General features: G+C 34.7%; 1 protein-coding gene across 3 annotated transcripts in view; it reads left to right on the plus strand.

Annotated features, from left to right (window-relative positions):
- The window catches only part of CCSER1 (coiled-coil serine rich protein 1), a 1,259,722-nt gene that overhangs the window by 262,949 nt on the left and 979,221 nt on the right, over window positions 1-17,552 (plus strand). For all 3 annotated transcript variants that reach the window (XM_027116919.1, XM_027116920.1, XM_027116921.1), the window contains exon 4: window positions 5,229-5,322. In XM_027116919.1, coding sequence (XP_026972720.1) covers window positions 5,229-5,322 — 94 coding nt within the window. The remainder of the gene's footprint in view (window positions 1-5,228; window positions 5,323-17,552) is intronic.

The following is a 17,552-nucleotide window of genomic DNA, read 5'->3' on the forward strand; positions in this document are numbered from 1 at the left end:
TATGTAGTAACATGTCCCAGCTTCGTATATTTTTCACAGGATCATAATGATTATATTTATTGCAATAAAAAGACAAGGCTAAAGGGTTATGGGGTGGTTACATATTAATAGAGTGATCAGAGCTTGTCTTTTCAACTCTGTAGCTTCAGAAGTTCAACTTTATTCTTTCAGCCAGTAGCAGCCAAATTCTGGAGAACTAATTCACAGTAACGAAACACAAGAGACTGATTTATAAATAATGGTACCTACTTTATTTATAAAAGAGATTGGTATTTCTTTACTAGAATACAGTTATCTTTAAGTTCTATGAGGAAAGAAAACATGCCTGTTAGGTTCATTGTTAAATCCCCAGAGTTTAGAAAATTGATCTTTGAATTAATTCATTAATAACTACTTAGTTTACTCTTAATGGCTTAAAGTCATTTGGGAGATTTCATGACTAATTAGTATTCTTGATAGATTTTTAAATGTCTGCTTAGGGAATACTTAGTAATAATTGTGCTTCGTTTAATATCCAATTTATGAATATTATGAATTAGTAAAAAATTAGTATTTCCTTACAATTAAATAATCAACTCTTCTCATAATACCCACATAAATCTTACATAAAAATAAATTAGAATATGTATTAAATTAAATTTTCCATGGCCTTTAAGCATTGGTTTAGATATTATATAATAAAATTCTTCTCGGTGTTTCATTACAACACCAAGCCTAACATATCAATTTATCTTAAATGTTTTAGCCACTTTTAAAGAAGAAAATTATGCATTTTACAATGATTCAAGAGCAAATCAATATGCTTACCCTAAAACTGGTTACAAATGTGCTCACGCTAGGAATTTACATTTCCTTTTACCATTTGCCTTCGTTCTCTTTGCTAATGTGAAACTTTTCATCTTTCACTGGGATTTCAGAAATACTTGAGTCTATTTTTGCACTTCCCTAGGACTTACTTATTATACTAGACTTAAAAGAAAAAGAAAGTCTTCTCTTAAATTTGCACTTTCTGGGTTGTTGACTAGATAATTTTTTGTGTAGTCATTGGAATTTGCTATACATTCAGAGACGATTCAGACTCAAGATTCTGACCATCAGATTGGACTTTCCTTTTTCAATTAAACTTTACATTCTGTGTCCTTATGCCTTTATTTATTTTTTAAATTCAAGCCCAGCTTTTAATTTTGTGCAGTATTGGTGCTCCCTCCCCAAATTATTTGCTTTTAAAGTTTCAACTGCAATTGTTATATAAACAGTTTTCCTGTTATTATGATATATATGCCTGGTATATTAATGTTATTAGAAACCCATGGACTTTCATTATTCTATCTTTATTATACAGAGCTACCTAGGTTTTTACCTACCACAGGATGAGAGACTATTGTTAGTTATCACTTCTAGATATTCCATTAATTTATCAAATGTCTGAAGCACACAGTTGTGCCCTTTTAGATACAGGTCTGACTATTAGTATTAATTAAATGCTGGACTCCTTTTCCACTTGGTGGTTATGTGTGACCATTATTGCTGATCAGTCCTTTCTATCCCTGGTACAGAACTACTTTTGATGCTACTACTTTACTTACAACTCTTTCCTTGCACAGATCAAAAAAAGTGCATGTCTTCATATTATAAACATACATAAGATTAGAAAAAATACCCGTATGTTTAGCTATTTATTAAAAACAATAGACATTGAAGATATTCTAGCCTGTTTGTGTTTTTTGTGTGTATATCATTAATGCCTCTTTATATCCTTCACATTAACTTTTCTGTTTGAGTAACTCTTAGTTTTTGACAGACTCAGATTGTTTCATTTAGCCATAATGATTATTGTTTGTTTGTTTGTGTGTGTTTGTGTTTTTTATTTGCGGTACGCGGGCCTCTCACTGTTGTGGCCTCTCCCGTTGCGGAGCACAGGCTCCGGACACGCAGGCTCAGCGGCCATGGCTCACGGGCCCAGTCGCTCTGCGGCACGTGGGATCTTCCCGGACCGGGGCACGAACCTGTGTCCCCTGCATCGGCAGGCGGAACTCTCAACCACTGCACCACCAGGGAAGCCCTGTTTGTTTGTTTTTTGTTGCTCATAATGTCAGAAATTAGCCAGGGAGAAGCCATTTAGGTTGCTTTCTTAGCCTTTCAAAACTTACTCCAACTTCTTTTTTAGACAAATCTTGTTTTCTGGGAACAAAAGAATGTTCCAGAAATAGTCTGTATTTTTTCTTTCCTTCTTTTTTTCCCTAATAATTAAGGAACCCTGGTTCTTTTTTGTTGGTGGGTACTGTGTAATGAGTTTCTGGACTTCCCCTAAGTGCTGGCTGAGGGCAAAAGCACTGTTGCTGCTATTGGTCTTTTTTAAGGAGAGATCTGGAAAAGATATTTCTTTTAGGTCTGTGAGTTCACACTGACTTTTCTTCTGTAACATCACGTTGCCGCATCTACTCTCTTTTTTGTATGATGTTTCACCAACTTCAAAGACTCCACTCCATTAATAAGAAAGTTGCTTTGTAAGCAAGATATCAAAGCAAGGCAATTTAGGATAAGTATATTGAAGAACACCTCCTCTAGACCAGTGGTCGATGGGCTCCTGCTAGACTGAATGTCAAGGGTCACCTGCAAAATGAGAAAATCAAAACAATGTAATGAATTTTCCAGATTTAATTTGTTCACTTTGTTGGTGTTACTTTCTTCAATTAAATGTTTGGGATAATGGTGACAGAGTTTTTAAGTATTTCCTTGTTACAAAGATAAAATCTTTTTAAACTTTATTTTCAAACTGAGGATGGATATATTAACTGTCAAAATTCAAAAGAGGGTTGAACAATCCAACCTTGAAAAGATCATGTATGCTGCTGGACCTCAGGAACTGCTGGAATCAGGAACCAGAAGGTCTACTACTATGACACTTGTCATTTTTCCAGTAGACTTACTCTGGTCTTAACCATGCAATGAAATCCAAGGCCCCTGTGATGTGCATCTTGCAATATCTATCACCAAACAGAAATTTTTCTCATTTTTCTGAGAGGGCTGTGATCAGCGAGTTTGGTTAAAACGCTCATCTTGGACCATCCACCAAGGACAGGAAGTCTGGCTCGTGTAAGAACCTGGTATCTTCTTCTATAGCTAGGTGGATTGAGTGGGGTGATTCCAAATGAAAGGGAGAAATGCTGTGCAAAACGTAGAAGCTTACATTGAGGAAGATGTCCTTACTTGGCGTAATTACAAAAACATATGCCAGGCACTCATTTACTTCCTTTGTTCCGATCTTCATTGCTTTCTAAGTGGTGTTGGTTGTGTAAGTTTGCTGGGGCTGCCATAACAAAATACCACAAACTAGATGGCTTAAACAGCAGAAATTTATTTTCTTGTGGTTCTAGAGGCTGGAAGTCTAAGATCAATGTGTAGGCAAGTTTGGTTTCTCCTGAAGCCTCTTTCCTTGGCTTGCAGATGGCTGCCTTCTTCCTATGTCCTCCCACGGTTGTCCCTCTGTCTGCGTTGTCTGTCCTAATATCCTCTTCTTATAAGAACACCAGTCATATTAGATTGGGGCCCACACTTGTGAGCTGATTTAACTGTAACTTCTTCTTTAAGGATACTCTCTTCAAAAATAATCACCTTCCAAGGTACTGGGGGTTAAGACTTCAGTTTATGAATTTTGGATGAAAACAGTTAAGACCATAATATTGGTCAATGAAATTCAAAATACAAGTATAAAATTGTTTAGGCTAATTTGGAGCTGTATCAATGACTACACTTTCACCATTAAACAATTTTTTTTACCAACGTATTCTTGACTACCTGACTAAAATTCTCTTATTTGGATACTGCTTAATAAACCCTAATAATATTAGTATCCTTATAACATCTCCCTTTTCTAAACTCTTAATTTTCCACAATCAACTTCAGTTATATTTCTTTTGTTGTCTCAATATTCTGTTTTGAATTTTTGAGAATGGCAGCCTATCTTTTGTTGCCTATATTTATAACATCTTTTTATTGCTATATACATAAGCAACTTATTCTCACTGGTTATCCCTGCCACATTATATCATAGAACTTCCAAGAAACAGTTGATTTTGTTTATAGTTTAAATTATTAGATCCCTTGTAATTAATACAGATACAATGTGATACAATGCAATCCATTATAGTAATCGTTCCCTATAATTTTCATTGACAGATAAAAAGCACTTATATTTGGCAATATTTATCACCTTTGAAACTACTGTGCTCTATTCACAGATAACATGTGTTTCTAAAGTGTAATAATGTTTAATTCTATTTTTTACAGTGAGAGTGGTTTATTTAAAAGTTGCAGTATCCTTACTTTCAATCCCAGGAACTAAGGTGTCCATTTGACAACGTCATTAGGCTTTCTCTAATGAATATTTACTTCTTTAGATATAAATTATGGTAGCATTCAAATCAGTGGACAAAGTAATCCGAAATGTTGTGGTATCATTTAACATTTAGGTTGTTTTTCTTGATGTTCTATTTTTTGTACTTTTGTTATTTCCATCCTAGTCTCTAAGAGTAAATTCCTGCTTTCTTAACATATTCACTACCAATCTATATACAGATATGCAAACCAGGACTGTATTCCTCCTTCAAGCATTTCTACCTCTGCACATCACTGTTTTCCCTCAAGATTTCTCAATATACTCTTCTAGTTTACTGTGCTATTTGCCCTCTTGAGAAAAAATGAAAGGGTAACATGATCTAGCTCTGATATTTATGACTTTATGAAAATCAATAATTTTTAATCTAATTGATATTTATTTCTCCCATTCATTCCTCCTAATCTAAAGCAAATGATTGGGAAACAGTAACTGGATTTCCCCTCCCTTCCAAGCATAGTTTAAATTAATATTTCAGGGTTGGCACTGTATACAAAGTTTGAGAAACAATTCATTAAATGTGTCAGAAGACTGTTACACAAATTGGAAAGATAAATATTAGAAAAAGAATCTAAAGTTTTAGTTCACAGACTTCTGTACATTTGAAAAACCTCTTTGTGCATTTTTAATGGGAGTTAAAATTTTTATAATTATTGAAATTTTTATTGGGCTGATCATTTTAAAGCTCATAAAATAAACAATTTCTGGGGTTCAGTTACAGCATTTCCTTTGTAATTTTGAGTACTTTTTCGCTTCATGGCATCTACATGTGGATATTTCCTCAGGTTCTCAGAGTTTTGGTTTCTGACTATTGATTTTGCTTTTTCTTCAGGATGTTTTGAATAATTTGGGATCTTGTGAACTGGATGAAGATGATCTAATGCTTGATTTGGAATTTTTAGAGGAACAGAATCTTCATCCTTCAGGTAAATATTGAATAAATGCACAATATCATACAACTCTGGTCCAAGTCATTTAGCTTTCGTTGATAAGCTAAATATTGTTTAGGCTGCATTCAGTCTTTTCAATCCCCAGTTTCTGTATTCTGTGTGCAAGGCACATGCTAGGTACCCTGGACACATTATTCTGGTGATCTTACAATCTATTATGAAAATATAAATTTGGTTGGAAGATAATTATTAAATAAGAAAAAATTATAAAACAAAAGTTCTTTCAAAGAGGGAAATTCTAATGAAACAGTTAATGATAAAGTTAATATTTTCTTTTCTGGCAGGGGGGAGACAACAATTATAATCCCATTTTTCATTTATTTTATATAACCAAATGAAAGTTTGGTGGACCAAGTTTACTCTTTCAAATCTTAGCCACCTCAGTAATAACTATGGTGGTTAATGTTAATGTGATAAGGTTGACCTCAAAATTAGTAATTACCAATAGCAACCACAAGTACACACTCATAAACACATACACACACACACACACACACACACATACACACACACAGGGTTATAGTGTGAGATAAATAAATTCTTGCTGAATGAATGAAGAAGGGAGCCCACTATATTTGTAATAGTTTAAATTTGTATTAAGGCATAAAGTGTAATGTCTTCAAATACCAAAATTATTCCTTTTGTAAGACATAGGAATTAATTGTTCACTCAAATTTAGATATTTGACTAGAAAGGCAAGTTTTTATTTATTTATTTTTTACTACTAATAATACCTTGAACTTAGTCATTTTCAAGTTAAAGTAGAAGTAACATTAAAGCTTTAAAATCTTGAGTCATACTGCATACATTTAAGAAAACCAACCTCTTGGAATTTATTGTCCATGTTTTTAACTTTTAGGAATTAGACATAATCTCTGAGGTTGTTTCCAGCTGTAATATTTTATGATGAATTTTTGTTCATGCAGTATTTTTATATTATAAATAATGTCATAGTAACAATTGTCAAAAGAAGGAAATAACAATGTATGTATTTTTTTACACTCTTATTTTAAGCTAATATCAAAGAGGAGCTAAATAAAAATTTTTTCTGCTTAAATGTATATTTAGGATAACCATTTCTTGAGACATTCTTCCTGCAGTTGATTTGACAGATATTCTTTTAAAAATGTAGATTTTTCTCCCTTTTATGCAGGTACCTTATACAATTTCATCATTCATGTGTATTTATATTGAAAGAGTCACACATAGTGACAATGTATACATTTTGGTGGGAAATATGTCAGTATCTAGCAGAACTATACATACATTTATCTTTAGATCCAGCTATCCAACATCTAGTAATTTAATCCTAACACACTGGAAATATACAAATTAATATATGCAAATAATGATCTATTGCAAAATACTTGCAAAAACAAAATATTGGAAAACCTCAAATGTCCTTCAATAGGACATTGGTTGAATATACAATGGTACACTAAGCAGTCATTAAAAGGAATAATGATGGTGTCGATATGTGCTATAGCATGATTGTAAAGGTGAAGAACTTTGCAGTGATGAATTAGGCAGGCAGTACCTAAAGTCACTGATCACTAACTTCACTACAAGTGTAACAACTAGACATTTTGTCCCTCTTAATGCAATGACTAGAGAAGTACACAGCAATACCACTCCTGCCCACAAGTACTTAAATCTATTTGTCTCTTGATTAAATAATGATCTTACAGGAAATATTGGGGTGAGGAGAGAGGGAATGTTAAATGGAATGATGGGATTGCTAGCAAGCAAACATAGGTATGGGGCATTCTACAGGGTAAATGGTCTGGTTTCTTCAACAAATAAATGGCATGTTAAAAAGGGGAGGGGTATTGTAGATTAAAAGAGCAAATGCCATGTGACATCTTTGTGTCAAAACATAAAAACACTATGCAAATATATTTCAGAGTTTATCAGAGAAGTTTGAGTAATGATGGAATTATTATCATAGAATTATTTTTATTTTGTTGGGTGCTAAATATTTTTCTTTGGTTTTGTCTTTGAGGAAAACTCTTCATAGAGACGCATGTGGTTGAAATAATATGGTATCTGAGATTTGCTTTACCAACAGTATGGAGGAGGGAATAGATGAAACAATGTTGGTAAATTATTGAAAATTATCAAAGCTCGGAAATAGGTGCTTGGGGTGAAACTTTCATTGATGAGTTGTAATGTTTTCTCTATTTTAGGTATTTTTAAAGATTTTCACAATAAAAATAAAACCAAGTAATAAGTAAGCAGAATTATAGACAACATAGACATCTCAGCTGTGTTTGTTAGGCAACCATGATAAAGAGCAAAGAATGCCTTAAAAATATAAAAGAGTTAGCTCAATTTATTTGCTTGGGAACAAAAATGAACATTTGTAAACTTTAATTTCTCTTTTATAAAATAATGAGTGCAATGAACTTTATTAGTTTATTTTAAAAAATGATATAACAAATATGATGAATCTCCTGAATCTGCCTCAAGGTGTAGATAACATGGTTGAAACCAGAACTAGGGCACCTTATGAATCAACTGAGTTAACCAAATTGTTCATAAGATAAATGATGTTACTTTGCATATCTGAAGTACAGTTATAATAAGTGAGATAGTCCTTAAAGTGACTTGGGTTTGTTTAATGTTACTTAATAAAATGAAAACCTATTTCACTTTGGATGCCACATTACGGGGTTTGAAAAAAGCCACAAATATCTGTTTATGTATATTAGCTCAGAAAGAAGAATTTTTGGTTGAATTGGTTTTATACAATTTGGTTTTTTTTAAGCAACATAATTAAAGGTCTTATCAGAATATAAGAAGCTTATTATTGATAAATGATACTGGTAAAAAGCTCATTAATACTAAACATTCTAAAATACTGGTTTAAATAAAAGTCATTTTCAAAAGTCTGAACACTAAAATAATGGTACCATTTAATTCTACTACTTATGTTACTGTGGACATCTTTTAATGTTCTTCTTATTTGATTCTTGCTATCTGTATTTTCATCTAAAAATGAATTATAAGTTTTCAGTTAGATTTTCAAAAGTTGACCAGTGCAGTGAACAATATGAATAATGTTTCATGAATCCTTTCAATATGTAAATATATCTATGGAGTCCTAAATTAACACACTTCCTTCCTAAAAAAGAGGTAGTATGAATAAATAGTAGTAAAAATAAAATATCTGTTTTAAAGTGCAGTAAGTGGATATTATCTTTTTTTTTTAATGAAAGCAAGAAAGGACAATTTCAATGAAAAAAAGGTGTATGAATTCAAAATGAGTTCCCGAAAGGAGACTTGCCTTAGGAGAAAAAATAAAAGCAACTATTCTGAATAACTTACTCCGATCTTGGCATTATCTAATATTATCTTTTAAATTCTAATATAAAAGCTAAGATTTTAGATTAAAAAGCCTGTGGATAAGCCTTCCAGATGTCTTTTATTATGTTTTCTTCAATTAATGTTTAAATTACTTTTCTGGAAATTTTTTTATGTTCAGTTAATATGCATCATGTTTAAACATAGGATTATCAATTTGTTTAATACCAGATATTCCATTTCCCCTGTAGTAAATTATTATATTTACTGTTTTTCTGTTTAATGCATCATTTATAATGCACATATGACCAGTTATTTTTTAATTAAAAAATATGAGATGCTATCAGTTATAATTTGATAAATTAAAAAGTATATTAGTGACCTTCCCACTTTTTATCTTTCTTTACTGTCTTATTCATGTTGATATGGTGGTGTTTTTGCCACAGATGGAGTCATGCAAGATACTAGCAGTGATGTTGGTTAGATATACCTCAACAGCCTTTTGAAAAATAAAAGTACTAACAAGATTTACTAGCATTTAGTATCTCTAAGACTCAAACAGGTGCCCTGAAAATTTTATTTACCCTGAAATGCATGTTATGAACTACATAATCTGTCAAAGGAAAAATACCAGAAATATATTTTTGCCTAGTTTTCTTTACGTAGTTTTACATTTTTGTGATTAGGATTTTTTTCTATTAATTTAAGCATCTTACAAAATAATCGTTCAAGAAAATAAGGTAATGATTAAAGAAGGATATGAAAAATAAAATGAAGCCACAGATAAGTTTGGCACACAAAATGTATACTAGTATTACCTCAGAGACCCAAACATGTTACTTGGAGTATACTACTAGCATATGTGAAGAAAGAAACAGAACCAATTGCATGATTAAAAATATATACCATCGGGCTTCCCTGGTGGTGCAGTGGTTGAGAGCCCGCCTGCGGATGCAGGGGACGTGGGTTCATGTCCCAGTCCGGGAAGATCCCACATGCCGCGGAGTGGCTAGGCCTGTGAGCCATGGCCGCTGAACCTGCGCGTCCGGAGCCTGTGCTCCGCAACGGGAGAGGCCACAACAGTGAGAGACCCGCGTACCGCAAAAAAAAAAAAACCGTGAAAAAAAGATTAAAGTATATATATATATATATCTCTCTCAATCATTCAGTCAATCAGTCAATGCCCTTTTTAAAATAAAGGAATTCTTGTTACTGAGAACTGAAAGATTCTTAAGGTATAAATTATTTGATATCAATAGTTTCCTCAGCAACTGGTAGCATTATGTTACCAGTTCAGCAGAAGAAATTCTAAATGGTAACACATCAGTGTAGCAAAAGCTAGGAGCTTTATGAGGAGCTTGCTTAATCCCAAAATAAAATCTAGTTCCTTGTCCATAGTTCATATTCCTCAGCTAATTTTTTTTTTTTTTTTTTGCGGTACGCGGGCTTCTCACTGCTGTGGCCTCTCCCACGCGGAGCACAGGCTCCGGACGCGCAGGCTCAGCGGCCATGGCTCACGGGCCCAGCCTCTCTGCAGCATGTGGGATCTTCCCGGACCGGGGCATGAACCCGTGTCCCCTGCATCGGCAGGCGGACTCTCAACCACTGCACCACCAGGGAAGCCCTGGATTACCCCATTTAATCCTAACAACAATTCTCTAGAAATTATTACTATTCTTGCTTTGATAATGAAGGAATGGAGATCCAGAGATTGTTATTATTGGTCCAGTACTGCAGAGATAATAAGTGGCAGAAGTAGGGTTAAATTACAGCATGGTGACTTGGTGCCTACCTAATGTTTTCACAGAGGTCTCAATGACCTTTAGTTGCTAGAAAAAGCAGTTATAACAAAACTGAAAAATGTTCCTTTGTAATACAGTGTTTGAGTAACACTATAGTGAGGACAAAATTGGGACAAAAGTCATTTCCTGGGTTTCACCCCCTGGTGCTGTTGCTCTTTTCTGCCTTGAAAGGCTTAGAGTACCTGTTATCTGCTTGGTAGCCATTAGATGGCAATCGTGTTCTGATAATAATGATAGTGACCCTGTCATACATTTGTATTCAGCTTTACAGTTTACAAGGGACTTCAAATATGTTATCTCATCAGATTATCACAATAACACTCTGAGACAGGTGTTAATATATCCCAACTACAGTAGAGGAAGCAAATACTCTATGGTTAAAAACTTACTGAAGTTCGTATAGCCAATATTAACCCAGATCTTAACATGAAATGACGGTTTTTTCACTATCTTTCGGGATCTTGCGGCTTCTGATTTTACATAGTACAAATCTAATATATTTGGTTATATATTTTCCAAGCCCACTGAAAATCATAGTTACATCTTAGAAAAGGGGAAAGGGTTGCTTTAAGCAGACATGCTGAATGTGGTGAAAAATAAATACCACTAGCAAAAAAGCAAGAGGAAAAGGCAAAAAAGCTTTGAAAAGTAGGCAAAGTCATAAAGTAGAATAGTATAGGGTCATTAAATGTAAGAACAGACATCGCCATCTGCATCAGCAGGTCATGAGGCGTTACTGTATTGCAGTATATTATTCCATTGCATTTAAAAATTATTATAGCCTTGAATCATTGAGAAAAAATTATAGTCTGCATACTCTGATAAGATGGTAAGCTATAAAATTCACTTAGGAAATATATCTATCTGAACTGTTTTTATTTAACTCTTTAATATGTTAAGAGGAAACAGTTTCTTAGTTTTTCATAAACTTTATCCAGAAAGTATCATTTCATAAGGATTCTAGATTGCAAAATTGGAGTATATTTTATTAAAATACTTTTTATATAATTTTTATATTTCTCCCCATATTCCTTCCCCCAAATTCTTGCAAATGACTGAATAAACAAAAGGAGAGCTGTGAGAAGGTTTACTAATTATCATTCTTGAAAATTCAGTAATTTATTTATGGCCTACTGGTAGGGTATTAGGGATCATGATATTACTTAAACTCAAGACTGTACAACTGGCTGTAACATCTATTTTCAGGATAGATCAAAATTTTAATGGTTTTTGTTTATTTCTTGGTTTTGGCAGATAAATTTATTGATTGACCAATAATTCATTAATTTGGTACTTCGCTTTCAATTCCATTTTTTTTAATTTCAAACTTACCGGTTTTCAATATGATGTTCACCTGGGTGCATTGTTTTCGGTGTTTGGTTCATGATATTAAATGGCATCTTTAAATGACAGAAGAAAGGCCCTAACTGAAAGAGAATTTCAGGTATTATGAAGTGGAGCCTCTCCTGCTTCTGCTCCCCATGAATATTCAGAGTTTTAATGGCTTTGGTCAATATCACACAATTAGTTTGTAGTAGAATGTACTTCAAGAGAATTGCTTCAGCTACAAAGAAGGCTTTTAGATGAAACCGTTTTTAAGGTCTAATAACTATAGCTGAAAAATGTTTACACATTCTGACCTAATTTAATATTAAATGACAATTTTAATGAAGTCATAGAATTTACTTGTAACCTGCTATTGTAGCATTTCATACTGTTATAAACTCTCTTCTGTGCAAAAGGGCAGTCAAAGGCCTAAGTTCATTAGAGGATACAGTCAAAGGAAAAGATTTCTTTCATTCAGCATAGTTTTTCTGGAGCAATTAGAAAGAAAATATGTGTCTCAATATAGAATTTCATGGCCTTGTACAATTACGTGGTGACATCTCCACACAGTTGCTTGAATAACGCCAGCAACATCAGCTGTCACAATCGAAGCGAGCAAGTAATTAAGAAAATTAATGCTGGTCTTTCTCCTGAAGAAGTAGGATACTTATGTTTTTAAAATTGTTCACCAACAAGAAAAATAACCACTGACATGAAACATAATTTTCTACAGTGCCTGAGGCAGAAAAGATAGAAATAATAATGAACATTCGCACTATTACAACGAATTAAGTTGTAACTGTATACACCACAATTACAGAGTCCCTTTTCCTTGGATTATAAAATTTTAATAGCATCATTTTATCAGGCGTCACCATAGCATCTAGCATCTTGACCCTTTTATTTATGTTCTGCTTCTCCATCTTATTAACCAAAACTTCCAAAAGTTGACAGTGGAATTGGGGGTCTCATTCTTATGAGGACCACTTTTTTTCTCTAACCATACACCTTAGTATGCTAGGATAACCTACACTTGTCTGAATAATTAGTAAAGAAAACAATTAGAAAAGACCACAACTTGTCTGAATAATTAGTAGATTTGAGTGAGCCATGATATTTGTGTCAAATGCTGATTCCCCAACCTTTTGATTAGAAACTGCTCAGTTCATTGCTTACCGAAGTGAGGGTGAAACGCCACCTCTGATGAACTCTGGTTGTCTTTCGGAGGGGAAAGAACAAGTTAGGATTTATAGAGATTTTGAATTTGGTTTAAAGCGGATATTTCAGTTTGAAGGTTTGACTGGGATTGGGATTAGATAAAATAGTTTCAGAATGTAAGATTTGTGGAAGCTACAAGGCAAGGATTTTAAAGTGAAAGGATGATTCTTAGTGCATAAACTGTTGATGCTTTCTACTGAAAAATTGGTAGGTCTTTTGGGAAAGCCCTGTAATGAACAGTGAAGCTATTTGAAATAGTTAAGTTATTCCAATAAAGACAGTAGAATAGTAAAATGATGTTCACATACACAGTCACCTATTTGGGAGTTGGTAGTTTTAGGTGTTAATCCCCACTGAGGGAGACAGAGGGATAGACCATTTTTAGGTGGAGGCATCATGCATCCAGATTTTCACTATTGTTTGAGGTGTCATCATCACATATCAAGTCATTGTCTCATCATCCGTACATCATGTTAGATTCTGAAGATGACATATCTGAACTCTGCAACATAAATAGTAAAATAAGGTTTCTGATCAGGATTTGTTATCCACTCTCAGCCAGCAGTCGAGTGCCCAGATTAAATAGGAGACGAGACCCCATCCCCATTCTGAAGAGCCTACAGAACCAGATATGGGGTTGTTAACGAAACTACTGTAATTTTCTGATATCTTTATTTTTAGTCAGGATACTTTGGGGAAGAGCACAAAAGCGTCTCCAGCCTAGGCTGCAAATGGATATTCTGAATAAGGTTTAGATAGAAGAAATCTCTCCTGGACTGAAATATTTTAAAATTTTGTCTCAAGTACAATCTGCTCTCAACATCCTAAAAATGATAGGACATATAAAAATACTATCTGAATGATGGGTTAAACCAGCTTGTCATTGCAAATATGTCCACATTTGAAGATGATTAAGACAACTGAAAAGTTTTTTTTATTGTCTCCTTGTGAGATTTTGTCTTCTAATTGAACATTACTCATATGCACTGAAAGATCGGGACTTTTTGGATATCTTGGCACCAATAGTAATCTGGATCTGCTCCCTCATTAGAGTATTCATAGATCAGAAAATTATTAAAATACATATTATTGGGGGGTAATAATGGTAAAAAATATTCTGAGGAAAATGGAAATAAAGGTTATCACTAATTTTACCAGGTGGTTCTTCTTAATAACATTTTAATGATTTAAAGAGTCACATTATTTCACATTTTACTATCTCTGATATTGATGTATTTATAATGAAGATTTTTTTAAAATTCTATTAATTTTTTGGCCGCACTGTTTGGCATGTAGGACCTTAGTTCCCTGACCAGGGGTCGAAACTGTGCCCCCCTGCATGGGGAGTCTTAACCACTGGACTGCCAGGGAAGTCCAGTATAATGAAGATATTTTATCATCGTGTCCTAGATGGACAGCGGTTTTATTTTTCTTTTAAATTGTTACATAAAATGTGTCTTGCAATTAATGGTGTCTTAGATCCAAAAAAAAAATCTCTTTAGATTAGTGGTCCCCAAACTTTTTGGCACCAGGGACCAGTTTCGTGGAAGGCAGTTTTTCCATGGGGGGTCGGGTGATGGTTCAGGCGGTAATGTGAGTGATGGTGAGCGGCAGATGAAGCTTTGCTCACTCGCCCACCACTCACCTCCTGCTGTGCGGCCCGGTTCCTAACAGGCCGTGGACCGGTACCAGTCTGTGTCCCAGGGGTTGGGTACCCCTTCTTTAGATAATAGGAATTTGAGAGAGCCGTAGGGGTGAAGTGTTAACCTGTGTATCTTTGACTTCATATTGCCTACATTTAAAGAATCCAGAATACTCCCCAATTCTGACTGGACACCCTTAAAGAGTCATATTTGCTTTTACATTGTTTTATTATTTTGAAAAGTAAAACATTTATCATCTTCAGTATGGTACTAACTGCAGTACTCATAATTCTGTACTTGTGTACGTGGGACATATACCATATTATTGTTTTGTGCTTATCCATGCATTTATATGTTCGTATTTTTTCCTAGTCCTACCTACTATGATCTTCATTATCCTTACATATAAAAAAAACTACCCTTTAGAGAAGAGATTTCTGTTACTAAGAATTACATTTTTATCTCATATTCTACATTTTTATCACTCTGTGAAAATAAGAGAGGTCAACTTCAACCATCACTTAGAGATACTGACTCCAGAGTCTCTACCTCCAGTTTAAGCCTCTTTCACGTACAGATATATGTATATAACAGTCTGCTAACAATTTTACTCGATGTCAGTAATATGCTTTGTATTTATTTTTATTTTTATTCATTTATTTGACTGTGCCGGGTCTTAGTTGCGGCACACGGGATCTTCAATTGCGGCATGCCTGGATCTTCAGTTGTAGCATGCAGGATCTTTATTTCCGGCATGCGAACTCAGTTGTGGCATGTGGGATCTAGTTCCCAAATCAGGGATCAAACCCAGGCCCCTTGCATTGGGAGTGCAGAGTCTTAGTCACTGGACCACCAGGGAAGTCCCGGTAATATGCTTTAGATTTAATAGATTCAAGATTAACCTTATTCTTCCTGCCTCTTACTTTGTTCTCTACTTATTTAATCTCTTGGTGAATGACACCAACATTATGCAGACAAAAAGTTGAAGCCAGACGTCACTAGGTTTAATTGATTCTACTTTTCAGCTATTCTTGATTCTACACCCTTCTCTCCACAAGTCCTGTTTCAGTCTTTATTTGGGCCAGGATCATTTTCCTCTAATTCTATGTGACCCAGTTGGTTTTTGAGGCCCTTTCTCTGGCCCAAATGTAAATTAGTGCCATCTTTGTTTTTTCTTTTTCCTCAGTGCCAACCTTGATGCAGAACTCAGGTCCTCTTTCAATTTCCCATCTCTTACCCCACTGCACAAAAAAAATTCTATCAAATAAAAACTTTCATGATTAGTGTTGACTTTATTTCAGAACTTGGAGTCAAGGTGGAGTAATCATCTAGTTCCAGTGAGAGAGAAGGTAGACAGTGTATTCAGGAGTTTCATTTTGCTCTCTCTCTGGACTTTTCTCAGTTTCTTTCCTACAGCCACATTTTTCTCCAAATTCTGGCCCATTTGTCCTTTTTCCTTCTTTAGTTCATGCAAAGCAGATCTACAGGCTACTTTCAGGGCTAGGTGTCAGCTGGCTCATATGCCCAAAGGCAGAGGCTCCACCTCTAAAATGGTTTAGCAGAGCATTTTCCTATCAAAGGTAGGGCTCTCCCAACTAGATTATGCTGCTACATCTTGTCTCTATCTCCTTACATGCTTGCCTCCTGTTTTAAGTTTGACCTCCTCTAATCCATTCTCCATATTGCCCACAAGGTATGCTAGCATGCCAACCTGATATTGGTCACTGACGTATCTTTAAAATTTTCAGTATTCCCCATTGCTTTCATTATAAATTCCAGTTTCATTAGTGTGGCTTACAAAATTCCCAAACTTCAATACTCACCACTTTTTCTACATAGCAAGATTGACTTCAAGCAAATAATTATTGAAGGTGTACTATCAGCCCTAAGATTATGATAGCAGACACGGGCCATGTAGCATATGGCCTAATGGAAAATTCTATTTTTAAATGATTGTTAAGGAAGAAAACAGCAGTATGCAGTGGAAGGATATAGCCATCTTGGCAAGAAAAGACTTCCTGAGGAGGTGATATTTAAGCTTTTACATGAAGGATAAGTGGGTGTTCAGTGAGGTGGTGGGGGAAATGGCTTAGCAAATTGGAATTCTTAGAGGAAAGTGTGACACGTGGAGGAACATCAAGGAAGCCCAGCGTGCTTTGGCAGAGTAGGGAGTAAATGGCGCTAGCTGAGTGACTTGAATGAACCGTGTTCCTTCTCGCCCGTATGATGTTTGAAGTGCTGTCTTCTGATCCTGAAATGTTCTTTCCTTTCTTATTAATTATCCGTGTTCAACTGCTAAAATAAAGTCTGAAACCACTGATCTGTTTGAATGAAATTAGAACACTCTCTAACACCATACACAAAGTAAAAAAATGGATTAAAGACCTAAATTTAAGGCCAGACACTATCAAACTCTTAGAGGAAAACATAGGCAGAACACTCTATGACATAAATCACAGCAAGATCCTTTTTGATCCACTTCCTAGAGTAATGGAAATAAAAACAAAAATAAACAAGTGGGGCAAAATGAAACGTAAAAGCTTGTACACAGCAAAGGAAACTATAAACAAGACGAAAAGAGAACCCTCGGAATGGGAGAAAATATTTGCAAATGAAGCAACTGACAAAGGATTAATCTCCAAAATATGCAAGCAGCTCATGCAGCTCAATATCTAAAAAGCAAACAACCCAATCCAAAAATGGGCAGAAGACCTAAATAGACATTGCTCCAAAGAAGATACACAGACTGCCAACAAACACATGAAAAGATGCTCAGCATCACTAATCATTAGAGAAATGCAAGTCAAAACCACAATGAGGTATCACTTCACACTGGTCAGAATGGCCATCATCAAAAAATCTACAAACAGTAAATGCTGGCAAGGGTGGGGAGAAAAGGGAACCCTCTTGCACT

The sequence above is a fragment of the Aethalodelphis obliquidens genome, unplaced genomic scaffold (genome assembly GCF_003676395.1).
Source record: "Aethalodelphis obliquidens isolate GAN/ISIS:26980383/991018 unplaced genomic scaffold, ASM367639v1 scaffold17, whole genome shotgun sequence".
In the NCBI taxonomy this organism is placed as follows: domain Eukaryota; kingdom Metazoa; phylum Chordata; class Mammalia; order Artiodactyla; family Delphinidae; genus Aethalodelphis; species Aethalodelphis obliquidens.